This window comes from Bidens hawaiensis, unplaced genomic scaffold (assembly GCF_021521415.1).
Source record: "Bidens hawaiensis isolate Kalapana, Puna unplaced genomic scaffold, B.hawaiensis_p1.1 tig00014140_1, whole genome shotgun sequence".
Lineage (NCBI taxonomy): Eukaryota > Viridiplantae > Streptophyta > Magnoliopsida > Asterales > Asteraceae > Bidens > Bidens hawaiensis.
Genome location: NW_027492217.1, coordinates 262,407 through 289,781, shown reverse-complemented (window position 1 = coordinate 289,781; position 27,375 = coordinate 262,407). Strand labels below are relative to the sequence as shown.

The following is a 27,375-nucleotide window of genomic DNA, read 5'->3' as shown; positions in this document are numbered from 1 at the left end:
TCAGGAAAAGGAAATGGATAGTTTAGGTTCGGTTGGTTTCCGGTGTTCGGGAAGTTGGTTTTGCGGAGTAGGGTGTTGACCGAAACTAAACCATGTATAGTTTAGGTTCGGTTGGTTTTGCAAAGTATGGTATTGCCCGAAAGCGAGGAATTGATAGTTCGGGTTGTTTCTAGGATTCATTTTCGTAGGTATTTTGGAGAAGAGATGTAGTATTTTTATTTGAAAGATTGAAAATGTTGGAGATGAAGTATGTATTTTTTTTGGAGAAGAAGAGGATGTGTTTGTGTGTGTGTATTGTTTTGATCTATTTTTTTTATTTATTTTTGACCGTTGGCCAATGGTCATAATATTAAAATAATAATATTCTTTCTCACTCACCGGCGACAAGTTCATGCCCCCCCATCGCCCCTCTTATCGTCAGGAGGGGGGGGGGGTCTTGTTTTAAAAGCGCCACTTGTTGTCACCCATTAAGCTTAGTCTAACGACAAAGTAACTTTGTAGGCCGTGAACAAACATTCGACTAATTTTTATATGAATCATAATGTTATAAGATATTATGAAACAACATGAAATAAAGTTGAAAGTTATGAGCAGACGGAGTCCTTATCAACTACAAAGTAAAAATTAAGAATGTCACTGTTTACATTGTTGTCTGTAAGAATATTATTCGTTAATGAGTTATACTTTAACTTAGAATATATAGTGAATTTCGGTTTTCGTCCCTATGATTTGTCTAAATCTGTGATTTTAGTCCAGTAGTTTCAAATTTGCAATTTTTGTCCATGTGGTTTCATTTAACTTGCAATTAAACCCGAATTCACTAATCCCGTTAAGTCTGGTCGTTAAACCCAATAGCGTGTCCTTCACGTGAGGGGTATCCTTTTTTTCTCCAAAATACACCCCAGCCCCTCACGTGAGGGGGCTTGTGAATTAGGACTAGGGTTTATTTTGGGAGAAAATGACAAAACTGCCCCTCACGTGAAGGACACGCTATTGGGTTTAACGACCAGACTTGACGGGATTAGTGAATTCAGGTTTAATTGTAAGTGAAATGAAACTAAAGGGACAAAAATCACAAATTTAAAATTATTAGACTAAAATCACATATTTTGACAAACCAAATAGACGAAAACTGCATTTACTTTATAATATATTATTTAAAAGTATTGTTCCGAAGCTATTGGATTTTTATGGCCCGTTGACTAATCGCCAATTTGCCGGCCTTGTAAAAACGACATCATCGTAGTTTCCGACTTTGTACATATCAAACATCACAAGCGACACTTCATATTTTAGCTACATGCATACCCTTTGAATTTGGGTGTTGAATTTTGATCAAAACTTGATATTATGAGAACATTAAAGTTGGTTTTTGTGATTTGTGTTTGGTTTCTGTTCACCATTGAATCTTGTTTGTGTAGATTTGTGGTGGAAAACATCAGTTTGAAGGTGACATCACCTGAGAAATTGAAGGACACTTACAAATGTGCACTTGCTAATTTTGGTATTCCTAGATACGGAGGAACATTAACCGGTGTGGTTAGATATCGAAAGGCGAATCATGAAGCTTGCCACGAACTCACCGATGATATATCTTTCAAGCCGAAGAAGCCTGGCGGCCTTCCCGTGTTTCTTCTTGCGGATCGCGGTGGTAAGAACACTTTGCTAAGTTATTTGTGGTTTATTTTGATGCATGATGAATTAGTGATATCTTGACTATGAATTATGTTGGTTTAGTTCTCTATATGTTTTGTGGGATTGCTGGTTTCATTCATTTCGATCTGATCGAATTAAAGTTGTTATAATAAGTGAATAAGTGATTTTGTGGAAATATGAGTTTCAAGTTAAAACTTGATGCATAGTGCAAGCAACAAAAATAAACACCGAAAGAATTCTCAAAAAGATTGATGTAAACCAAAATTTGCGTTTGAACTTTCTCAAATGACCGGTTTTCACAGTTTTACAATTTTTCGGTTTGTTTTTTGCATCCATGAATTGAAAGCTCCGATCGATCTACGGTTTTTAGAATCATTAGGTATTTAAATCACTCATTTGAAAAAATGGTTATACACACAAAAAAAAAAGGTAAAATAAAATATAAATAAAAAGTTAGAAGCATACTTTTGTATTAATTTATGAATACTTTTTATTTTTAAAAATGGGTAGCAGCACAACTTGTTGCTCGCTTGTCTTTTGTTTCAATATAAGTACGTAACCACCACCTTTTTGATTTTAATTAATATATACACCTAACTTCATATTTTTATTATTAAAAAAATTTAGTTAATGTTAAACGCCTAGTTCTGTTTAAGTGGTCTAAAGTTTCAAGTCGTAAACCATCTGACATAAAAAACCAACTGTGAACCAGACCGTACATATATCAAACCGGCCAAACCAAGGTAATTTTTTTTGTTTGCGCCGTTCGGTCAATCTTGACGATTTATGAACACCCCTAACTCTATAAACTCTTGCTAAATATTCAAATTACAAGCTAATATTTATATACTGAGATTAACGACACAAATAAACGTGCAGCTTAATACAATCAATTACACCAAAAGAAAAGAATACAAGTAAGCTAAAATTTGTGGAAAATCTTGGGTGACGAAACCGAAGCCCTAATTGATGGAATTTGGGCCTGACGGTCGGGTCAAAATGCCTAAGAGACTAAGACAGTTTGCCACATGATCCGGCTTGCTGAGACCTTACCTAACTCCACTTATACACCAAATTACCCTCGTCTGAAGTTTGGGCTATTTCTGTCATGTTTCCTTTTGTCCCACTTGTCCAAAACGACAAAACCGTTTCTTGACATACAAGGCATAAGTCATTCGTATCTATCTATTTGATAGGCTGCTACTTCTCAAAGAAGGCATGGAACGCACAAAATGCCGGGGCTGATGCTATTCTCGTCGAGGGTGACTCCGATAAATTAATAACAATGGAAATGCCAGAAGATCCAGGAGCCACTTACTTGCAAAACTTAACAATCTCATCTGTCCTCATCACACAATCACTTGGGACATTAATAAAACAATCCCTAGAAAACAATGACATTGTCCTTGTAATTCTTGATTGGACCGAAGCTCTCCCTCATCCAGATGAGCGCGTTGAATACGCATTTTGGACCAACAGCAACGACGAATGTGGGCTCAAGTGTGACACTCAGTTAAACTTTGTTAAAACGTTTAAACATGTTGCAAAAATGTTTGAACAACAAGGTCACACAAAATTCACCCCACATTATATAACTTGGTATTGTCCGGAGGATTATAAATCAAGCGAAAGGTGCAAGTCTCAGTGTATTAATCATGGGAGATATTGTGCTCCGGATCCTGAGGGAGATTTTAGTAAAGGGTATACTGGGAAAGAAGTTGTTGTTCAAAATTTGATTCAGGCTTGTTTTTATAAAGTGGCGAGTGAAGACGGGAAACCATGGTTTTGGTGGGACTATGTGACGGATTTTTCAAATCGTTGTCAAATGAAAGAGAAGAAGTTTAACAAAGAATGCGCGTATGAAGTTATCGCAACATTTAGTAAGTTAAAGTGTCATAAAATGTGGTTATTTCTTTTAATCATCTCTTTTTTTGGTTTATGCTTAATTACTCTTTAGCTAATATTGACTTTATATATGTGCTATAAACAGGAATTGAGATTGCGAAAATAAATGAATGTGTGGGTAATATAGAAGCAGAAACCGAAAACGCAGTCCTCAAGGCTGAGCAGGAGGCACAGGTTTGTTATTATTTATAACTATTAGTGTCAAATATAATTATTATATCACTAATGATCTGATTCTGTAAATTAAACGACTTGGGACATTAGCAATCAACCAACTGAGACGTTTTCTATTAATGTAATTTTTTATACCAATGGACTAGTTCTACTTCTAGTTCAAGTTCAAGTTCAAGTTCAAGTTCAAAATAAAATGTAACCCAAAATGACCAATTTATAAATAAATGGAACGAAACTAGAGATGTGCAACTTTTAATTGGGCCCAAGCTTGTTCCAAAACTTAATGTTGTATGATAATATTATTTAAAAGCGATTATAAATTATAAAAAGTTTAACATTGGTTTAAACTTATCACTTGGTTTAAACTTATCACATAAAGTTCTTCAAACAAAAATTATAAATATAACAAAATTATAATAATATAAATCATTTTGTACGATAATACCCCAAATAATAAACTAAAATTACACACATTATAGGATTTTATGGGATTAGGCTTTTTGGGCCTAATTGGGCTTCGTCCCCGGCCCATTGTTAACTTCTCATTTGCATGGTCTATTGGTCTTTCATGTTATTGTAAATCTGCAGATAGGGGATGGTACCTGTGGGGATGTGACAATGCAACCGACTCTTGTAATAAATAACAGACAATATAGAGGTATGTTGTCTACAATTACATTCTACAACAGCAAATATTTTGATGTTAAACTTCATCTCACATTTTTTTAAATAAATCTGTCTAGTAATGTTATATGAAAGTTAGTAATTGTCAGCAAATAGCAATTTGGAAGTACAGGGGCTGTTTAGTCATTTCAGAAAGTAATAAGTTTCGGGTCAATCTTTACTGCTTCTGGAAGATGGAGGGGTTAAAGTGTCAATATTGTTAGTAGTTTTAACTAACCTGTAACAACCAGATTTGGGGATTAGGGTTTATAAGCTCTTAGACTCAATTAGATTACCAAGTTCTATAATTTCGTTTTTCTTTCGTTCTGTAATCTTTCATCTGTTAATACAATCACAATTCTTCTTTCTTGATATTCAATTGTACGATTCATTGGTATTATTCGTAACAATTGGTATCAGAGCCACGTTGGCTTGATTTAACGATTTCGTTCGTTTAATTCCGCAATACGAAGATCAAGATGGTGTCCACTAAGTTCGAATTGGAGAAATTTGATGGGAGAAACGATTTCTCACTGTGGAGGGTGAAGATGAGGGCTCTTCTTGTTCATCAAGGTATCTCCGATGCCTTGTTGGGTGAACCGAACATGCCGGAGGCATTAACGGATAGAAAAAAGAAGGATATTCTCGAGAAAGCGCATAGTGCGATCATTTTGAGTCTGGGTGATCGAGTGTTACGAGAAGTGTCAAAAGAAATCACAGCTGCCGGAGTCTGGACCAAGTTAGAATCTCTGTATATGACAAAATCACTAGCTAATCGCCTGCACTTGAAGAAACGGTTGTATACCTTTAATATGAATACTGGTAAGTCCCTTGAAGATCATACGGATGAGTTTAACAAACTCACCTTGGATCTTGAGAATATTGAGGTTGAACTTGATGATGAAGATCAGGCAATAATCTTCCTGACTTCATTACCATCAACCTATGAATACTTTGTTGATACTTTAATGTATGGAAGAGAGACATTAACCATGGAAGAAGTTTTGGCTGCTCTCAATTCCAAAGAATTAAAGAAAAGATCTGATCATGGTGAAGATGGTGGAGAAGGGTTGTTTGTAAGAGGAAGAACTGATCAGAGGGGTTCAAAGAGTAAGACTCATTCAAGATCAAAATCAAAAATCAAGAAGAGATGTTATGTGTGTAATTTTGAGAAACACTTTAAGAGAGATTGTCCAGAGTTAAAGAAGAAGAAGGGAGAAGCCAGTAGTTCAAAAGGGTATAATAGTCATACGGGCAAAGATATGTCAGATGAACATACAGATGGATATGACAGTGCAGATGTATTCTGCATTGATAGTCATGATAATATGAAAAATCAGTGGGTAATGGACTCAGGGTGCTCATACCACATGACTCCTGTCAAAGAGTTTTTTAGAGAACTCAAGGAGGAAAATCTTGGAACTATAAAGTTGGGTGATGATAGGACTTGTCAGGTGCTAGGGACAGGTATAATTACTCTGAAACTGAAGAATTGGGTATCATTTGATCTTAAAGATGTGAGGTATATTCCTAATTTGAAAAAAAGTCTTTTGTCATTAGGTACTCTTGAGAAATTAGGGTATCATGTGAATTTGAAAGATGGGAAAGCTAGAATAGTTAAGGGATCTATGTTAGTTTTGACATGTACTAGGAAAAATAATAACATTTATTTGTTAGAGGGTAGTGTTGATTTATCTAGTGCAGCAGATCATGTTCAAGAAGATACTGAAAGTGCAGATTTGGTATGGCACAGGAGGCTTGGTCATATTAGTGAACAAGGACTTGTTGAGTTAAACAAGCAACAAGTCTTGGGAAAACTAACAAGTTGTGAAATTAGCATGTGTGAAAGTTGTGTTTTAGGTAAGCACAAAAGAGTGAAGTTTGGCAGGGCTAAACATATTACCAGGGGTATTTTGGACTATGTTCACTCTGATCTTTGGGGGCCTGCTAAACATGATTCACTTGGTGGTGCTAGGTACTTCTTATCAATCATAGATGATTATTCTAGAAGAGTATGGATATACATATTAAAGAATAAGAGTGATGCTTTTGAAAAGTTTATAGAGTGGAAAACACTGGTGGAGAATCAGTCTGATAAGAAACTTAAAAAGCTAAGAACTGAAAATGGATTAGAGTTCTGTAGTGAAGAGTTCGATAAGTTTTGTAGAGCTAATGGTATTTAACAGTGCTTGGTACTCCTCAACAAAATGGTCTAGCTGAAAGAATGAATAGGACTATAGCTGAGAGGATGAGGTGTATGATCATTAGCTCAGGTTTACCAAAAATTTTTTGTGCAGAAGCAGCCACAACTGCTGTGTACTTAATCAATAGATCTCCTTCATCAGCTATTGAAACGAAGACCCCAATGGAAGCTTGGACAGGCGAGAAACAAGACTATAGTTGTCTAAGGGTATTTGGGTCATTGGCATATGCACATGTTAGTCAAGGTAAGTTGGAACCAAGGGCTATTAAATGTGTGTTTCTTGGGTATCCTGAAGGTATTAAAGGGTACAGGCTGTGGAAATTGGAAAACAAGGGTAAAAGGGTCATAGTTAGTAGAGATGTGAAGTTTAATGAAAGCATCAGATTTTATGAATGGTGCAAGCACATCTGGTAAGGATTTAATGATTGGTGATGGTGTTCAAATTGAGGTGGAGCCTAAAGAAGTAGAAACTGGTGAAGAACATGACAGGGGTAATTCTGTCATTAATGAAAGAAGTCCCAGTATTGCAAAAGATAGGCCAAGAAGGAACATTGTGCAACCATTGAGGTATAGACAAGGTGATGATATCTCTGCAGTGGCTTTTATGGCTTCAGAGAATGAAAATTTGTTTGAACCTCTTACATTTGAAGAAGCCATTAATTCAGTTGATAGAGTTAAGTGGTTGAAAGCTATGAATGAGGAAATGGATTCATTATAAAAGAATGAGACATGGGAACTTGTTGAGAAGCCTGAGAACAGTAAATTGGTGTCTTGTAAATGGATTTACAAATTAAAGGAAAGCCAAGAGAAAGGTGGAGATCCTAGGTACAAAGCAAGGTTAGTTTTAGGCTTTACACAAAAGGCAGGAATAGACTACAATGAAATTTTTTCGCCTGTTGTAAAGCATACTTCTATAAGAGTGATCTTATCATTAACTGCTTCATATGATATGGAGTTAGATCAGTTAGATGTGAGAACAACATTCTTACATGGTAATCTAGAATAACAAATTTATATGAAACAGCCAAAGGGATATGAAGTTAAAGGCTGTGAAGATATGGTATGTTTGTTAAAGAAATCCTTGTATGGTCTAAAGCAGTCACCAAGGCAACGGTACAAGAGATTTGATGATTACATGATAAGTAATGATTTTAAAAGAAGTCTTTATGATTGTTGTGTATATCATAAGAATATTGCAGGGGCAAATTCGTCTATTTGCTTCTGTATGTTGATGATATGTTTGTTGGTGCATGATGTCAGTAGTTCAGTGTCGAGTGTCTGTAATCGTGTTAGTTAGATTTGAGTTTTGTATGTAAGCGAAGTTGCTAACAATTTCGCTTATATGGGCGAACTTGTTAGACAAGCGAAGTTAGGGACAACTTCGCCTGAACATGCCAGGCGAAGTTGTCGTGTCTATATAAGCTATTTGTTTACGGCTTATTCGACATTAAGTTAAGATAGAGATTTTATTTGTGTATTCGAGTCAGAGAGTTTTGTATTCAGTGATCATAGTATCACGTGTTTACGGTTGGAATACAACGTGTGTTTGGTTATCGTATCGTGTGTTAGCTCGTATTGTTTTCTATACTCGTAACGTCTTACGTAGGGATTCCGCACCTACGTAGAACGCGATATCTCGTGTAGATCCGGCTGGGAACCTACAATTGGTATCAGAGCATTTGCTCGATTGTGTGGTTCGGGATTATCACGCGGGTGTAGAAATCGTTCCGTTCGACTATTCGCGAGACGAGTTTTCTGAGTTTTTGTGCTATACTCACCTCCTACAATCATAAACAACCCATAACACCTTCACAAACCTCGAAAAACCCAGAAATCTAATCTGCAGAAAGTTCGTGTTCATCAGGCGAAGTTGCCGTCACTGTTAGTAGGGTTTCGGCGAAGATATAAGGTTAAGCGAAGTTATCCACAACTTCGCCTACCTCTTCAAGTTCGCTTACCTCAAGCGAAGTTACCCACAACTTCGCCTACCTCCCAAGTTCGCTCAACTTAAGCGAAGTTATTCTCAACTTCGCCAATCCGGCGAATTTAAGAAAGTGAGCGAAGTTACAAATTCACGCGAAGTTAAGTTTTAAGCGAAGTTATCCACAACTTCGCCTACAGTGCTGTTTGAAAATAAAATTTTTGATTTTCGGATTTCTTTGAGTTTTGTGAAAGATGTCTTCGATAAACATTACCGAACTGGTAAAGATGGAAGTAGAAGCGGGTTCGGCTACAAAGGCACCTAAGATGCTTAAGAAAACTGATTATGTAGCGTGGAAAGATCGTTTTGAACAATATGTCAAGTATCAAGATGCAAGATGTGGGGTGTGCATACAAGATGGTTACATTCCACCTACTGCTGAGTATGAGGGTCGTGATCAGATCAAGAAATACAAAGAGATGGAAGAAGAAGAGAAGAAAATGTATGAGGCCGAAAGCAAAGCTCATGCAGCAATTACAATGGCTCTTCCACAAGAGATACTTCACACCTTCCGAAAGTATAAAACTGCTAGAGAGCTTTGGGAAACACTTGAGAACCGGTTTGAGGGCAATGTGGGAATTCGTGCCTCGAAAATTAAACTTCTAAAAACCCAATTCTCGGTCTTCAAGTATCTGAAGAATGAATCACTTGATGATATCATCACTAGATATTATCATCTGATGACTGAACTCAGCAACTATTCAATTGTTTACAAAGAAGATGAGATTGTTGAAAAGCTTCTTGATGCTCTCCCACCGAAATGGGAGATGTATACTGTGTTGATGAGAGAAGACAAAGACTTTGCTGACTATGACCTGGAGACAGCAGTTAACAAGCTAAGAACGTTTGAACTGAACATGGTACGAAAGGAGACACTACCGATCAGGTTCAAGATCCGGGTATGTATGGTGCAAAGGTTAACTCTGGATCAAGTTTGAAAACTGAATTATCTGCTTATTACTCTAAGGGAGAGTCAGGCGCTAACTCAACACACGAAGGACATGTATCTCTCAACATGAACGGTGATGTGTGCTTTGTAGCTGGAGGATCAAATGCTTCTCAACCTCAAGCGACCAAGAGTAGTTTTTCCCCAAGTGTGTCAAACAACAACTACTCGAAGATGCCCATGAGTGTTAATCTGCTGAACAGCAGTTTGCTTTCTATGCATCTTTTATTGCTTCGTATGAGAACTACATTCAGGGTAAGATTGTTGATCCTGCAATTTTGGATGAAGACTATGATCAGATCGATGCTGATGATCTGGAGGAGATGGATCTGCAGTGGCAGATGGCTATGATTGTCAGAAGGGTTAAGAGGTTCATGAAGAAGACTGGCAGGAAGTTTGTCGGAGAGAGGCCGGGGGTTTGATAAGTCGAAGGTACGCTGTTACAACTGTCAGCAGAATGGCCACTTTGCAAAAGAGTGCAAAAATGAACGTGTAGAACACAGTCAAAACAGATCTACACAGCAGAGTGGTAGTGGTAATGACTATAGAGCCATGATTTCCAGACAGAACGAGGAGTACAACTGGAATCTGCATGTTGAAGAAGTATTTGAACAGGCCAATTTGGCAAAAATCGAAACTGCAGATAGTGAGAGGGAACTGGCGAAAATGAAGCTTACATGGCAGATGTGGCAGACCAGCTGTAACATCTGCCCCGATCCGACCCGACCCAGGTACCCGTTTCCCTTATCCGATCTCTTTCTTTTATGATTTAATATTTATTTATACTTATATTTTACTTTTAATAATAATATAAATTTCCTTCCGCCTTTTTCTCTCTCTTTCTTTCCGCCGTCCCCTCCCTCTTCCTTCTCTCATTCCGCCTTCTTCCCGCCTAAGGATGTCTGCAGCTCCACGCGCCAGACTCCTTACATGGAAGCCTGCGTGAAGACATCTTGTTCCTGCGATGTGTGAAGAGAACTCTTCTCGCAGCACGCTAAGAATGCATGTTCTTCCCGCAATGCGCTAAGAATGTATGTTCTTCCCGCGATGCGCTTAGAATTCTAGTTCACGCAGCACGCTAAGGATGTGATTCTTCCCGCAGTGCGCTAGGGATTGTTGTGCCAGCCTTCGCGCTCGCGCACTCAGCCTTCCCGCGCTTAACCCTTGTATCTTCTGTTTAAATCTAGCCGTTTGCTTTTGTGTTGTCTTATCTTTTGAGCTGTTGACCTAATCTGCTTTATGTCTGAATAGTTACTTTCGGCGCAGCATGCGTACCAACCCCCATTGGTTGGTAGAAAAAGTGACTGACATTATCTTTTGAGATCTGCTTTTGCCATGCTTGACCAGTACCTTTATCTGATCCGCCCATGCTTTTTACTGTTTCCCTGACAGCTTTATCTTGCCCCCTGCAGCTGCCATATCTTTTGATATCTTTACTTTTCAGAACTTTTTACCGTTGATATCTTTTCTTTTACTTTTTGAGATCTTTTCCCCTTTTTTTTCTAGGGTTTATGTCTCCTAGGGTTTCTCTATAAGTAATAATAATATTTTCCTAACACTTCACACACAAAACACTTAATCTCTCTCATTATCTCTTCCTCCCTTTTTGCTCTCTGCCGTTGTCCTCCTGCCGTCTCCTCTCTTGCCTCCGTCTTCCTCCTTGTTCTTCCCTGCTTTTCCGGTACTATATATATATTATATATAATAATTTACTTATTAATTATGCTAACTTATAATCAAGACTTAAAACAGATCATTAAAACAATAATCTTATTTATAGGTTAACTTGTGCTTGTTTAAAGTTGGTTCTTGCTTTATCTTACACCGCATCGTTTATCAAGTGAGTTATCTCGTATCTAATCCCTTTTTGCTTTTAATATTTTGGGATGTTCATGTGTTCATACAAACTTAGTGTCTCAAACTTGTTTATGAACTTTAGTCGCGCAGTATCCCATGTGTTGAGGACGTAGACTTGGCTGTTTATTTGTATGTGTGGATCATTAACCGTCTTGTCGGTCTATTCCGCAGTTTTCATGGTACCATTAGATGAACACGGGAGAACATTCGTTTATGATTTTCTCTTTTGTTTACACATGCACAGTTAGTCTTGTTTGTGAGCTCAATTGTGAGCACTGGCAGTCTTGTCTCTTAGAGTTGGTCCCGATCAGATTACACCCTTGTTGAAAACCAGACATACACTGTTGCGCGCAGATTTATTGTTATCTATGTACTGTATTAAACTTGATTCCTCACCAACACGCAAGTGTTTGACGTTTATTTTAACACATGTTCAGGTTTGCAGTAGCTGTTTTGGAGCTTGTGGACACGTAGGACGTTTTTACTTTTGGACCTAGAATTAAAATGTATCAGGACAAGTTAATGATGTTTGAATGTTATAATTTATAATATATTGATTTATGTTTGATTTATGTTCTATATTTTCCCCGCTGCGCGTGTGCGCGATAAAATGTGTATTAATAAATATTGACACCAATAGTGTCGCGAGTAATGAAGCAATATGTGGCGCCCCGATGTATAATCCGCCTTTGGTCGGGGTGTTACACCAGCTCTCCGAGGTAAGTACCGAACTCCCTTGTACTAAGTGTGAACATCTGTCTGAACAACTGACAACTATAACTGATCAGTTTGTTAGTTTGGATGCGCAATTTAAACTTTAAAAGAAGATCATTATTTCACTAAAGCTAGAGAAAATAGTTACAAAGTAAAAATTAAAGCTAGTGAGAAGGATATTAAAAGTCTTAAAGCAAAGCTTGCTGAAAAAATTCAAGTGATTGATCTTAGCTATGAGGTTCTAGAAGAGAAAACCAAACTAATAGCTGAAAGGGAAAAACAGATAGCTGATCACCAGGTAAAAATGGTGGAACTTAACAGGAAACTTGAGCAATTCAGAAATTCCTCCGCTATACTTGATCACCTCGTTAGTGATCAAGGTTCCACAAAAAGGGGAGGAATTGGTTATCATGAAGTTCCACCACCTTTCAATCATAATTACACTTATGACCCTAGTAATCAGAAATCTGTCGATGTTGACTATGGTCAGATAGTTCCAGTTCAAGTTACTATTAAAGAACCAGAAGTTAGTAAGCCTGTTGCAAGTGTTAAGATTTATGCTCCGAGTCCAGTCTCATCTAACTCAGACAAGTCCTCTGAGTCGAGTGAGACAAAGCAAGAGGAAGTGTTACCAAAAAGTGGAGAGAAAAATAAAACACCTGAAAAGAAGTCTCCACTAAACCCGTATGTCCCACCATATGTGAGACAAACGGGCAGTAATACAGCCTCAACATCTAAGACAACTTTTGATAAGAAAGTTGGACACATGAGTTGTTTTAGATGTAATCAATTAGGACACCTTGTTGCTGATTGCCCTCTGAAGCAGAAATTCAGAGGTGTGAAGACTTCAAAATCTGAGAAAAGAACTAACATTAATCAATATAATGGTAAAAATGAAAACCCATCTCAGAAAATGGACTAATCCAGGTTTTCAAAGAAATAGATCTCAGTTTTTCACTGCTAACAACCAAACCTTAAGTATAATTCTTTTAATTCACGAAGGTTTGGATGGCCTCATAGTCAATCCACAAGAAGGTATCCTGTTAGGACTCACAGAAATTATTATGATACTAACTTTGGACAGCCAAGGTATGGAATGTATCGACCCAAGACCAATCGGTCTTGGGTCCCAGATTTTAATCATCTGCTTTAATCGTGCAGGAACAGTTGAACAGGGCTGCCAACAATCAATGGGTTGTGGATAGCGGCTGTTCCCGGCATATGACGGGTAACAAGAAATTGTTACACGACTTGAAACCTGTTCAAGGAGGAAGAGTGAGTTTCGCAGGAGAGAGCGGTGGAAGGATTACAGGAATAGGGACGGTGTCGAATGGAAAGATGACTTTGGAGAAAGTAAATTTTGTTGAAGAACTGAAGCACAATCTGCTGAGTGTTTCGCAGATTTGTGACAAAGACTACACCGTACATTTTACAAAGAATGAAGCGATTGTGTTGTATCCTGGTTTTAAGATACCAGAGGATTGGATTGTTATGAAGGCTCCAAGAGTGAAGAATACGTATATCATGGATATGAGGTCGACTGAGATGGCCACAGAAGAATCGTGTCTTCTGTCAAAAGCAACTGAATCGGAGTCCGAGTTGTGGCATAGGAGAATGGGACACATTCATCTTCGGAAAATGAACTACCTTGTCAAAAATGGGCTTGTGCTGGGTGTTCCCTTGAAGAATTTCAACTTTGAAGACAAATGCTTATCATGCAAAAAGGGAAAGCAACACAAGAAATCCCATCTCACCAAGAAGGTCAATTCAATTGTCAGTACCCTAGAATTACTTCACATGGATCTCTTCGGTCCCGTGAATGTAAGAAGTCTAGGAGGAACATCTTACTGCTTGGTGATCACTGATGATTTCTCTCGATATTCCTGGGTATATTTCCTGAAGTCAAAGGATGAAATAGTGCAGATGGTAAAGAATTTGGTTACCAAGGTTGAGAATATCATGGGGAAACGGGTTAAATTCATCAGGAGTGACAATGGAACTGAGTTCAAGAACTACGAGATGGAGATCTTCTGCTTACAAAAGGGGATAGAACACCAATACAGCGCACCGTATACACCACAACAAAATGGAGTGGCTGAGAGGAAGAACAGATCCTTAATTGAAGGAGCCAGAACCATGCTGGCTGATTCGAAACTTCCCGTGGTGTTCTGGGCTGAAGCTGTTGCAACAGCCTGTTATATCCTTAATAGAGTGTTAACTGTTAAAAGATTAAATAAAACCTGTTATGAACTTATGCATGGGAGAAAGCCCAACTTGAGTGGTCTTGAACCATTTGGGTCCCCGTGTTCGATATTAAAGACCAATTCTAAATTTGGTGAAGTAGCCGACGAAAGAATCTTAGTCAGATACGTTGTTGGGACTCCCAACAGACGGGTCTTTAATACATCGAACAGCAAGGTTGAGGTGGTGTGTAACACTGATATCACAAGTTACAAATCACCAAAACCAAGCTCGGGACCCGCTGGGGTTTTCGACTATGATAGACTTTTTAAATCTTTTAACATGCCTTATTTGGATTTTGCAGAAGTTGAGGAAAGAATTGCTACGAAGATGATATGCGATGAGGAAGACACTTTGGTGCAACGACCACAGTATGATGAATGTCAGCCTTCCTCGTCAAATGCTGTCAATACCCCTGCTGCCTCTACTGAAGAGGAATTCATCAATCCGTTTCACTCTCAACATCAATCACCCATTGGCGAGCTATCTTCGAACTTGGAAGATAATCTGAATGTCAGTTCGGTTCCGACTACGAGAATTCACAAAGATCATCCTTTGGAGAACGTGATAGGTGATCTGTCCGCCGGTGTACAAACAAGACAAAGCTTGAATGAGCACACCTGTGTTTACACAAGCATTTAAGAATCAGGCATAATCAACGAGTGCTTGTACACTTGCTTTATCAGCCAGATTGAACCAAAGAACTATCAAATGGCTCTTAAGGACAGCTCGTGGGTCGAAGCCATGCAAGAAGAGTTAGCTCAGTTTAAGAAAATGGAAGTATGGAACTTGGTTGCAAAACCAAGGAATGTGCATGCGATTGGCACAAAATGGGTCTTCAAATGCAAGAGAGATGAGAAAGGGAATGTTATCAGGAACAAGGCGAGGCTGGTTGTTAAAGGCTTTAATCAACAAGAGGGGATTGATTACAATGAGGTGTTTGCTCTTGTGGCAAGATTGGAAGCCATTCGGCTGTTTTTGGCATTTGCTGCTTATAAGGAGATGAAGGTCTTTCAGTTGGATGTGAAGAGTGCGTTCCTAAACTGGGAAAGTCGACGAGGTTGTGTATGTTGAGCAACCTCCGGGTTTTCCTGACCCTGACTTTCCCGATCACGTGTACAAGCTAAGTAAAGCGCTGTATGGACTACATCAGGCACCTCGTGCCTGGTATTCAACCTTATCAGATTACTTACTTGAGAATGAGTTTGAAAGAGGTAAGATTGATAGCACATTGTTCTTCAAGAGAAAGGGTAGCGACTTTCTGCTGGTGCAAGTCTACGTGGACGACATTATCTTTGCTGCATCAAAAGTCTCCATGTGTCAGGAGTTTGAGGCCGTCATGAAGAAAAGATTTGAAATGAGTGCTATGGGTGAACTAACTTTCTTTTTAGGATTGCAGGTTGATCAGAAGAAAGACGGGATGTTCATTCATCAGACGAAGTATGTCCATGATGTTCTCAAACGCTTCAAGATGGAGGACAGCACTCCATATGATACTCCAGTCTGCGTCAATCACAAATTGGGTGCTGATTCAGACAACGATGCAGACGTGGACCCAACCCAATATCGGGCAATTATAGGTTCTTTAATGTACTTAACTGCTTCTAGGCCTGATATAATGTTTGATGTTTGTCTTTGTGCACGCTTTCAGGCAACCCCAAAAGAATCTCATTTGAAGGGTGCGAAGAGGATACTGCGGTATCTCAAAGGCAAGCCGAAGCTGGGGTTGTGGTACTCGAGAGGAGGAGACTTGGAGCTAGTCGCTTACACAGATTCTGATTATGGAGGGTGCAATCAGAGTCGGAAGTCTACAACTGGTGGATGTCAGTTTCTTGGTGGCAGACTAGTGTCGTGGCAATGCAAGAAGCAGACCTCAGTCGCAATTTCAACCTGTGAAGCAGAATACATGGCAGCATCCAACTGCTGCTCCCAGGTTCTTTGGATTCAACAACAGTTGCGCGATTATGGTCTGAATTTCTCACTTACTCCTATTTGTATTGATAACACTGCTGCTATCTCAGTAACTAACAATCCCGTGAAGCACAGTAAAACTAAACATATTGACATACGTCATCATTTTATACGGGATTGTGCTGAGAAGAAACTGATTGAGCTCGAAAAGGTTGACACGTTAGATAATTTCGCTGACTTGTTCACGAAAGCGTTTGACAAAACTAGATTTCAAAACCTTGTTGAGCTGAATGGGATGATCAATCCCGAGTAACCATGTCATATGTTTGTGTTTGAAAAAAAAAAAAAAACTCAGTTTGAAGGACATGTCTTCGAATATGTTTGGTCCTCATTTCTACTTGTAGAATATGAGGATAGCCATTAACCAGATGACTGAAAGTGACCGGGGCGGTTTATGATGTGTTTTTATTCTTTCGCTGAAAATTAATCGATCATACTTAGTTAGAAGGACACATACTAGTATGTGGTCGGTCCAGCTGATCCATTGGATCTTCGGGATAGCCGTTTCCCTGAAGACTTTGATTTGGTCGGGGCGATTGAAGTTAAATTTTTTTTCTTTTAGGGAGATGAAATTATTTTTCAAGTCTACTACTTCGTAAGAAGTACCTTTACTATGTTTAACAGAAAATTGATCCAACCTTGGAAAGTGATAGATATTCTGATTCTGTGTGCTTAACTAGTGAAGTTATTAGGCTTAAAAGACTTTAGAACAGTCATTGTATGTCATGGTAGCTTTTTATGGTGCGTAAAAGTAGAAGTGATACTAACTAAATCTACTCGATTTTATGTGGAAACTCCTTAAGAGTTGTGCATGTCTTCATACATATCTTTCCGAATGATAGGCAGAAAAGCGATTACCCAGTCATACACGAGCCCGTGAGTGTTCTGATTCCCGTGAAGATAACGTGTCAAGACGCTGCAGTGATCCAGATTCGGGACTTGCAGTTGTTTTCTACGTGAAGTTGTGTATATACATGTTAAATAAAAATAAAAAAAAATATTTCTAGAGTTCATAATGTTAATGATTATCAATCAAGACGCAAGAAGGTGAACGGGAAGCAGAGTCTAAGACCGAAGAGTAATTGTTACTTAATCAGACACTACGGGTCAAGGTCAATTCGGGGTGACTTGGGGAAAGCCAAATACGCTTTAAGAATAGATAGGAGGCATCATAATCTCTGAGTTGTTGCCCACTTAAGTTTTGAGCTTAATTGAACCTAACCTGTATCACAGAAACAATGAAAACCATTTTAAGTAGATTACCTGCTTACAACCTGTTTCTTTATGTCATAATACAGCTGAACACGGATCTATGTGACAGTCACGTAATTAGTATGATTCCTGTTCGGATCTTTTCTAAAACATGGTAGTCCCTGTCGAGACTGAAATTTGATCCCTTGTACTTTAATTTTTCAAATTTTTTGTTACTTTTGTAATTGTTTGATTTTATACCTGGTTACTTGGTCTTGATCGTATCATTTAACGTTTTAAAGGATGTTTTAAAACTTAATTGCAAATTGTTCAAATTATAGGGGTTTGTTTTGAAAAGTTTAATATACCGGCGAACTTATTCTTAACTTCGCCTGCAATAGGCGAAGTTATCCATAACTTCGCCTGTAAAATTTTGACCCTATATAAAGAAGTTTTAAAGGTCAGACTGTTCATTATTTTTCAATCCAGCGAACTTATTCTCTCCGTAACCCTAAGCGAAGTTCTCAATCGAATCTTCTGTGTTCATTCTTTCTCTGTTCAAAGTCGATTAAAGGTGTGTAGGGTTTATAGTATCGTATAATCAATGTTTTTGAGGTTGATCATCGGTCGTTTCGACTCGATTCTCGACCTCGTTCTTTCGAACCTTAAACACCCGATTTCAAACTTGTTATTACGTGATAGTAAACTACTTGAACGTCTAAAACTTCATAAAATCATGTATTTCGGAGTCCTCGATCTCCAAAATCATCATCTACACGTCGTTCGACATCCCTAACTGTTGCCGATTCAAATTCGGCGAAGTTACAGTTTAGGCGAAGTTATCCGTAACTTCGCCTGATTATAGATTTTGAAACAGTTTATGAGGCGATGTTGTGATTAGGCGAAGTTATCATTAACTTCGCCTGGACCATTTTACTTAACTGTTATCAGACGAAGTTCAAGTTGAAGCGAAGTTGTTTCCCAACTTCTCCCCACCTTTAACTTCGCCTATACAGAATTGATCACAACTTCGCTCATGGTAACAGGCGAACTTGTGATTCGCTTTGACGTTTATCTAACTTAGCCTGTTTGTTGCAGATATGGCTGCTGTAGCTGGAGCAGGTGGTGCAGGCGGTGATGACGGAGGTGATCACCAGAGACAGTTCTTCCCGGGTCATAACATGTACATTACATTAGACCCGGAGGCGAGCGGAGTTGATGATTTCCGCGAAATCATCACATTTCTGTTACGCTCGCGGATACTCCACGCGATTACAACAACTCTGCCAATATCCTTGCCCAATATTGAGGATTTTTGGCAGACTGTGGAATACGACTGTAGAGTCGAGCCCCCGGTGATGCGCGCAACAGTCAACAATCAGATTGTTCAGTTCTCTTCTGAACAAATCCGGGCGGCTTTACGATTTGGGAATGAGACAAGGGATGACCCGACAGAGTTTGTAGCTCCTTTCCGTGATGGAGAGTTTTTGAGAATGGGATACTCTGGTCCCTTGGGGGATACGCAGAGGAGGAAAGGATTTTTACTTGATCAGTGGCGCTTTCTCATGCATGTTATGATCGTTTGCATGTCAGGGAGAAAGGCGGGCACTGATGGCATGGGCGCGACCATGCAGTCAGCGATGACTGCTCTGACTTACAACAAGCGATTCAGCTTTAGTCAGATGGTCTTTTATGAGATTGATCATCAAAGAAGAGCGATGGCGCGTGAGCGATTTATCATGTATCCAAGATTTCTTCAAATGATCTTGAATCATGTTGCTCCAACGCTTCCTCAGCGCCGTCCGATCCGATATGTAGAGAGTGTGAACAAACGGATCTTTGCCCAATGTAGATCCTCCAGTGCGAGGAGCAAACCTGAGCTCCGTCCTCGGCATACTCCACTGTTTGGGTATTTAATCAACCCGGGGTATGTACCTGCTCGAGGGGACGAGTTTAGGGACCCGGCATCACAACAGGCAGGAGCACCTCAAGCTATACTTGCTGCTCCTGTTGTGTCACCGGAGGAGTACGTGGACCTTGATGCAGAATTTGGTGGTCAAGGCTTCTTTGATATGGATCAGGTGGATACAGAGGAGAACGTACAGGTCCCGGTTGAACGTGTTTCGGGTGTGAATGTTACTAGGACAGCTGCTACGGTGGCTGGTTCTGATTCTGATGATGAAGTGGCAGAGGCAAGAAGGATTATGGTAACTCGAGAAACACTACATGGGAAAAGAAAGAGAACAGATGATGACAGCGAGTCAGATTATGAGGAAGAGGTACAACAGTTGATCCGGAGGTCAAGAAGGGAACGGATAGGTGCAGGATCGGGAGCCGGTGAGAGCTCTAGGGTGGTACGTTTCACTCCACCAGCACTATCCGGTATGACAATGGTTCCCTCATCACTACAGGTTACAGGGCCAAGCGCTACGGTTGTTCCCGTGGTGGCTACCTCATCCACATTTGGCCTCCCACCCACTACTTTCCAACTTTCGGCTCCTGAGATCGTTTCATTGCCGCCTCCAACCGTTACTCCATCGGAGGTCGTGGCACAATTTATCGAGTCGACTGTTGTGGCCACTGCAGGGATATCGGTGACGATACCACCTGCGGTTACGTCTATCTCTACTTCTGAGGTCCCGGTGACATCGGAAATCCCTACTCAGTACACTCAAGATATATCACATATGAGGTTCGATTTCGATGCAACCCTATCAGGCTCTGAACGAATAGCAGCACTGGAACGGATCGTGGCAGAGCAGTCAAGGATTAATCTTATCCAGACCCAGGCTATTCAACGCCTAGTTGCAGAGAATCAGATGCAGTCGTCCCTGCTGGTACAACATGGAAAAATCATAGATGCTTTCAAGGAGTTCTTGGCATCTCAGGGGGAGACGAGCTGTAAAGGCGATGAGTTGAGGACCAAGAGACGATGATCCCAATGCATCGAAAGGTGCAGGTGGTGAGTTGCCAAGAACTGATCAAGCTCTTGGAACTTCCACAACTCATGGGGAGTCGACAACTGCAGTTGGTGGTGATGATGTGGTGGTACTGGACGTAGAGGAGATGGATGATGGTTTGGTTGGTGATGATGATGTACTACCGGTGGATGAGATAGAGAAGATTGGTGAACAGATAGTGATTGATACAGAGATTGAAGAGGGAGAGATAGTTGAGGAAAATATTGAGCATGACATTCCAGATGTTGAGAAAGCAGATATGAGTAAAGAGATGGCAAGTGATGAGACTGAATGGGAAGAGCAGCCTAGATGGAAATAAGGCTATGCTCAGTGGTTCGTCAAAACGAAGAATCCGGCGGTCCCTACAATGTTTAAGAAGAGTTACAACATTAAAGGCTATACTGAAGCGAAGAAAGGGATTATCTGCTGGATATATGATGAGCAGTTGAGGCTCTTCGTGATTAAAAGGTATGACGGTGTTCAGTACTTTAGAAGGATGTTGAGATCGTTGAATACACTGCCAGAATGTGAAGTGAAAGACTTAGCCAGATTGGGATTGATAAACAGAAGTGACGATAATATGGCTAGAGTCATTGGGAAGATTGTGTGGAAAGAGAGTATAAAAGAGAAGAAATTTGAGCTATTGAAACCACAAAAGGGAAAACTTGTTGAAGACAAGGATAGAGGTTTAAGAGCTGATGGAAAACCTTGGATGATTATGAAGTATAAACCGATCCGGTGTTTGAAAGAAGTACCGATGAAGCTAATGCCCAAGGATGTGCTTAAAGACCTGAAGTGGTGGTTTGTAGATTGTGAGACAGCTGAGGCAGTGATGGAAGACGAGGATGAACAAGAGGTGCTAAGAGTTTATGATCCGATGCACTTGGTAAACTTATCGCAAGCTGATTTGCAGGTGTTGAATGATAAGAAGATATTTTATATTCCTGCTTGGAAAGACGAAGCGAGGAAATATCAGAGAATAGTATCGGTTTGTGTTCGAGAAGGAGTGCATGCTTGAAGATAGAAGATTGAAGATTACTAGACACGTGTTTTAAGCTAAAGAGATGAAGCTACTGCCAAGGGGGAGTCTGTTGGTGCATGATGTCAGTAGTTCAGTGTCGAGTGTCTGTAATCGTGTTAGTTAGATTTGAGTTTTGTATGTAAGCGAAGTTGCTAACAAGTTCGCTTATATGGGCGAACTTGTTAGACAAGCGAAGTTAGGGACAACTTCGCCTGAACATGCCAGGCGAAGTTGTCGTGTCTATATAAGCTATTTGTTTACGGCTTATTCGACATTAAGTTAAGATAGAGGTTTTATTTGTGTATTCGAGTCAGAGAGTTTTGTATTCAGTGATCATAGTATCACGTGTTTACGGTTGGAATACAACGTGTGTTTGGCTATCGTATCGTGTGTTAGCTCGTATTGTTTTCTATACTCGTAACGTCTTACGTAGGGATTCCGCACCTACGTAGAACGCGATATCTCGTGTAGATCCGGCTGGGAACCTACAATGTTGGTAACTTGTCAAGACAGAAGTGAAATTGAAGCTACTAAACAGTTATTAAAAAGGGAATTTAATATGAAAGAGTTGTGAGAAGCAAAGAAGATTTTGGGTATGGAAATCATAAGGGATAGAAATCTTAGACAACTCAAGTTGGTACAGAGTTCATATGTGCACAAAATTTTGGAAACTTTTGGAATGTTAGATGGTAACACAAAGTGTGTTTCTACTCCTATAGGTGCACATTTCAAGTTATCTGCAAATGGGGAGAAGGTGCCATATGGTAATGCAGTGGGTAGTCTAATGTACTTAGTGGTTTGTATAAGGCCAGATATTGGATATGCTGTAAGTATGGTAAGTAGATATCTTTCTAATCCAGGTAAAGTTCATTGAGAAGCTGTAAAATGGATTTTAAGGTACTTAAAAGGTACATTGGATGTTGGATTAGTCTTTGGTCAAGGGGTGAGGTTAAGGGTAATTTGGTCATTGGGTATGTGGACTTTGTTTTTGCAAAAGATATGGACAGGGGTAGGTCTATTACAGGATATGCATTTCAAGTGTTAGGAAATGTGGTAAGTTGGAAAGCTCAGCTGCAAAAAGTAGTGGCTTTGTCCACTACAGAAGCTGAATATGTAGCTTTAACCAAAGCTGTTAAAGAAGGTCTGTGGTTAAAAGGTTTTTTAACTGATCTTGGTGTGCAGTTAGATGATACTGTGGTTTATTGTGATAACCAAGGGGCTGTACAAATCTCTAAGAACAGTATGTTTCATGAGAAAACCAAACATATTAAAGTGAAGTTGCACTTTATAAGAAAAATTGTGAATGCAAAAGAAGTCAAAGTTGAGCAAGTTAAATCAGAGGAAAATCCTGCTGATATGCTTACTAAAGTACTTCCAGGACATAAGTTCAATTACTGTGTTGAAACATTGGGTATTGGTATATGACAATTGAAACTTTCGTGGAGATTGTTATATGAAAGTTAGTAATTGTCAGCAAATAGCAATTTGAAAGTACAGGGGCTGTTTAGTCATTTCATAAAGTAATAAGTTTCGGGTCAATCTTTACTGCTTCTGGAAGATGGAGGGGTTAAAGTGTCAATATTGTTAGTGGTTTTAACTAACCTGTAACAACCAGATTTGGGGATTGGGGTTTATAAGCTCTTAGACTCAATTAGATTACCAAGTTCTATAATTTCGTTTTTCTTTCATTCTGTAATCTTTCATCTGTTAATACAATCACAATTCTTCTTTCTTGATATTCAATTGTACTATTCGTTGGTGTTATTCGTAACAAGTAACAATTAATTGGTGCAGGTAGACTTGATAACAAGGCCGTTTTGAAAGCTATTTGTTCGGGATTTAAGGAGACCACAGAACCAACATTATGTTTAAGCAATGGTCAGTATTAAGCCTGGAAAATGGGTGGTTGGGTTAGTAACAAGTCAAAACGGGTTCTGATCAAAATGAGTTCATATCAAAATAACACTTGCAAAATTATCAATTTGGTTCGATCGGGTCAACCCATAGATTTTGTATTATATAATGCTTGCAGAAATAGAAGCAAACGAGTGTCTGATCGACAACGGTGGCTGCTGGATAGACAAAGTTGCTAATATTACCGCTTGCAAGGTACCGCGATAATTCTATTTTCACATGGTCCCACTTTTGATCCATGGTTTAGATTATCTTATGACTCATCTTGAAACATGTTTTAATTCATATGATGTAGGATACTTTTCGCGGGAAAGTGTGTGAATGCCCGATTGTGAATGGTGTGAAGTATGTTGGTGATGGTTATACACATTGTGAAGGTAGTTTTCTTCCATTTAAGAATAAATGTAGTGTTTAACTACTTTTATATTATTAAATACCAACATACTTTGTTTTTTTTTTTCATGAAATGCTCCCGAGCTTTTTATTTTTAGAGAAAATTACTGTTTGAGTCCCTGTGGTTTTAAGTCGGAGGCACAATGAGTCCTCGAAATTTTTTTGAACTGGTTGAGTTCCTGTGGTTTCAAAAATGAACCATTTGAGTCCCTGCCGTTACTTAACTTTCAGGGTAAACTTAGATTTTATTGAAATCACATGACTCAAATTGTTCGTTTCTGAATCCACATGGACTCAAATTATTCGTTTCTGAAACCACAGGGACTCAAATTGTTCGCTTCTAAAACCACGGGGACTCAGCTAGTTCAAAAGATTTTTCGGGGACTCATTGTGTCTCCGCCTAAAACCACAGGGACGCAAACAGTTTTTTTCTTTTATTTTTAACTGTTGCACACGCGTTTATCTATTCGTCCTACTCCTAATTAATTACTCCACGAGAAAATCTATCCTCATGCTAAGTTTTAAGCTCTGGTCTTCCCTCTCAAACGCACGACCCTTAACTCCCGAGCTTAATTTTGATATTCTAAAAGTCAATCAATTTGTAAAAAGTACACAAAAGGTCATAAAACAAACTTTTGCATACAATCCCTAAAGTTATGCAATGCATGTACATGAGATTTTTTGTTTTTTAAACATAATAACGTGTTAACTTCTGAATTCGTCAAATTTGATAAAGTGATATTTAATATCTTGGGGAAAAAAAACTTACACTTTCTTCTTTTAATCAAATTAAGTGTGAACAAATCATTAGTTTTAAAAAATTTTGAAGAACGTGGGTTTCATACAAGTTTAGGGAGTTCAATATATGACACTTGGTAACTTTTTCGTGCAATTTTTCAAGTTGAGGGACTTAAATATATACTATAATATTACGTTGGGGGACTTTCTCATAGAGAATAAGTATAATATTTTTTAATGGTATTAACCAATAATTAAGCATTTAGCATAATGAAAGATAAGGGGGTGTTTGGGATTGCCTATGCTGTGAGAGGATAAGTTAATAAGTCATAATATTGTGACTTGCTAACTTTTAAAAAAGTTATAAGGAGGTAAAATAAGGAATCCCAAACGCCCCTTATTGTTTACATTGTAGCTTCGACAGCCCTCCGTTGTGAAGTTAAAAATGGAGGTTGTTGGGAAGGCACCAACGACGGCAGGAACTACACTGCCTGTATTGTTAGTTCTCTCTCTATCTCTCTTTGCTTGTATATGTGTGTATGTATATGTATGAATGTATATTGTTCATCTTCCTTAAGGATGGTCATACAAAAGGTTGCACATGTCCAACGGGTTTCAAGGGAGATGGAGTTAGTAGTTGTGAAGGTACTACAAGATTCTTTCAGGATTGCGAACTTAACTTTCTAACGACTAGTGACAATTTTGATCCATTTAATTATGAAATGAGTCTATTTTGGAATTTGGGTTGTTCTTTTTTCGGGTCAAAAGTCAAACTTGCTACTTGTTGTATGATCCTTACCTTGTTATGTCTTAGATATCGATGAATGCAAAGAGAAAAGGGCATGCCAGTGTTCTAAATGCAAGTGCAAGAATACATGGGGAAGTTATGAGTGTAGCTGTGCAGCCAACTTGTTCTACCTTAAAGAACATGATATATGCACAAGTGAGTATTATTATATATGTTTCCTGGTACTTTCCAAACTCAAAGATTTATTGGTTAATCTGAAAAGAGATTGTGGCAGATCTGTAATTCTATGATTCACAAAATTTGTAGAATGATTCTAGATTTGATTAATGAATCTTGGGCAGGTACTAAAGACATTAATACAAGCGATGGCTGGGGTTTTGGATGGGCATTTTTTGTTTTGATTGCTATTGGAGTTGTTGGATACATATTCTACAAGTACAGAGTTCGGGTACGTCTTTTAACTCCCCCCCCCCCTCCCCCCTTTTTGTACAGTTCTCGCAATTCTCTAATTTAAATTGGTTGGAATATAGCACTTTATATTTTTCCAAAACCAACCTTATACTAAAAACCGCGTAAGTATAACATATACATAGTGTTTCAATAAAATAAATTAAAGTTGAAAATAATGGTTTATTTTTCTCCCCCCTCTTTTTTTTTCAATTAACAATATGCACATGACATGAAGTCTATGTGCATATATGCATTTAGACAAAATACTATTGATACCAACATATCAAAATTTGTAAAGTTATGAAACTGAATCGCATTATTAACTAGACTAGCAAACGATCGATATAAACCATAAACAAACCATAAAGAAACCAACTTGGGCATGTGGGCTAAATAAACCCTAAATGCGCGCGCGTTTATGTAAGAAAATCCAAAATTCCAAATGCGTTATAGTCAATTTATATGATAAATAATGAAATAGATGTAACATGCTCATTATGTAAAAACTATGAGAACCATATAACCACTATAAGTAGTGTGAATAGACAAGAATCACATATAGTATGTATGTGTTATTTGGTTCTTGTGGTTCTTTACTTTTGGTTTTGTATTAACATCGATATATAATCAATATGTTTGTACGTGCGCATTGTGTTCTTTTATTTGACTTGTGTGAACTTTTCATGCAGAGATACATGGATTTAGAGATCCGGGCTATCATGGCACAATATATGCCATTGGATAATGAGGCTGAGGTTCCTATTACCAGGTCTCATGGAGAAATCTAAACGATATCGTACACTCGGGGATGACATGCACGTTTGACACTATCTTATGTAAATATGACTGTTGGTTTTGAGATTTTAATTTGTTTGGACAATGTAGGATTATGGTGTTGAATCTATACTGTATGTAATATACATGTATGGGCTGGTTGATATTAACTATTTCCCATTGATAGAATCAACAAAAATTACTGCTAGAATATGTATATGTATGTCTTGACATGAAAGCATTTTAGGCAACAAATCTGACTATAGCATATGATATGCATGCATTGAAATGCATCAATTTCTTACTATTAAGGCACCTTCACTAATGTGCTCAACGTCTTTCCATCGATCACCTTGTCTCCTACATTGATATCCACTAGGTAGGATGTCCTAAGATGCCATGTGAGGGTACCAAGTATTCCATGGATTATGCTACGGTAATAATTGTGTAGTTGAAAATGTCAAGTTGTAGTTGACATGTTAATCCTAATTTGTTTACATAAACCGGTGAGCTAAGGACGATCTCATAGGGAGGCTAAGGAGGAGATTTATTTGCTTATCTTTATCTAAAAGTTTGTATGATTTTAGATACATTTTTTGTAGTTCGAGTTAGATTAGTCTCTGTGGTCTATAACTAAGGATCAGTAGGTTGATAACTGAGGTTAGAATCGACAAATGAGCAAACAAAAAATGTCTTTTGAGGAATTACGAGCGAATTGAGAGAGAATTTATGAAAATAGCTGGAATCCGTATAAATTAAAGATGCTTGTAAATTAACTATATTGTGAAGCATTCGATGCGTTACAAGTGATGATATGTGATGAGTGTGCGTTTCATGTATTTTTGAATGGACATAAACTAGGAATGCACCTATGA

General features: G+C 38.6%; 1 protein-coding gene across 1 annotated transcript; it reads left to right on the top strand.

The window, feature by feature from the left end:
• The first annotated feature begins 1,316 nt into the window (after positions 1–1,316).
• LOC143545994 (vacuolar-sorting receptor 1-like) lies at positions 1,317–26,591 on the top strand. The gene is made up of 12 exons (XM_077037753.1): positions 1,317–1,651; positions 2,853–3,536; positions 3,647–3,735; positions 4,324–4,393; positions 23,278–23,361; positions 23,516–23,592; positions 23,693–23,774; positions 24,944–25,026; positions 25,107–25,173; positions 25,343–25,471; positions 25,618–25,724; positions 26,416–26,591. Exons 1-12 carry the CDS (start codon positions 1,351–1,353, stop codon positions 26,512–26,514), a joined length of 1,872 nt encoding a protein of 623 aa, XP_076893868.1. The 5' UTR covers positions 1,317–1,350; the 3' UTR covers positions 26,515–26,591.
• The last annotated feature ends 784 nt before the right edge of the window (positions 26,592–27,375 follow it).

Coding starts and splice junctions, on each gene's coding strand:
- LOC143545994 (XM_077037753.1), top strand. CDS start 1,351: ATGAGAACATTAAAGTTGGTTTTTGTGATTTGTGTTTGGTTTCTGTTC. Junction 25,027..25,106: donor GGAACTACACTGCCTGTATT/GTTAGTTCTCTC, acceptor ATCTTCCTTAAG/GATGGTCATACAAAAGGTTG. Junction 25,174..25,342: donor TGGAGTTAGTAGTTGTGAAG/GTACTACAAGAT, acceptor GTTATGTCTTAG/ATATCGATGAATGCAAAGAG.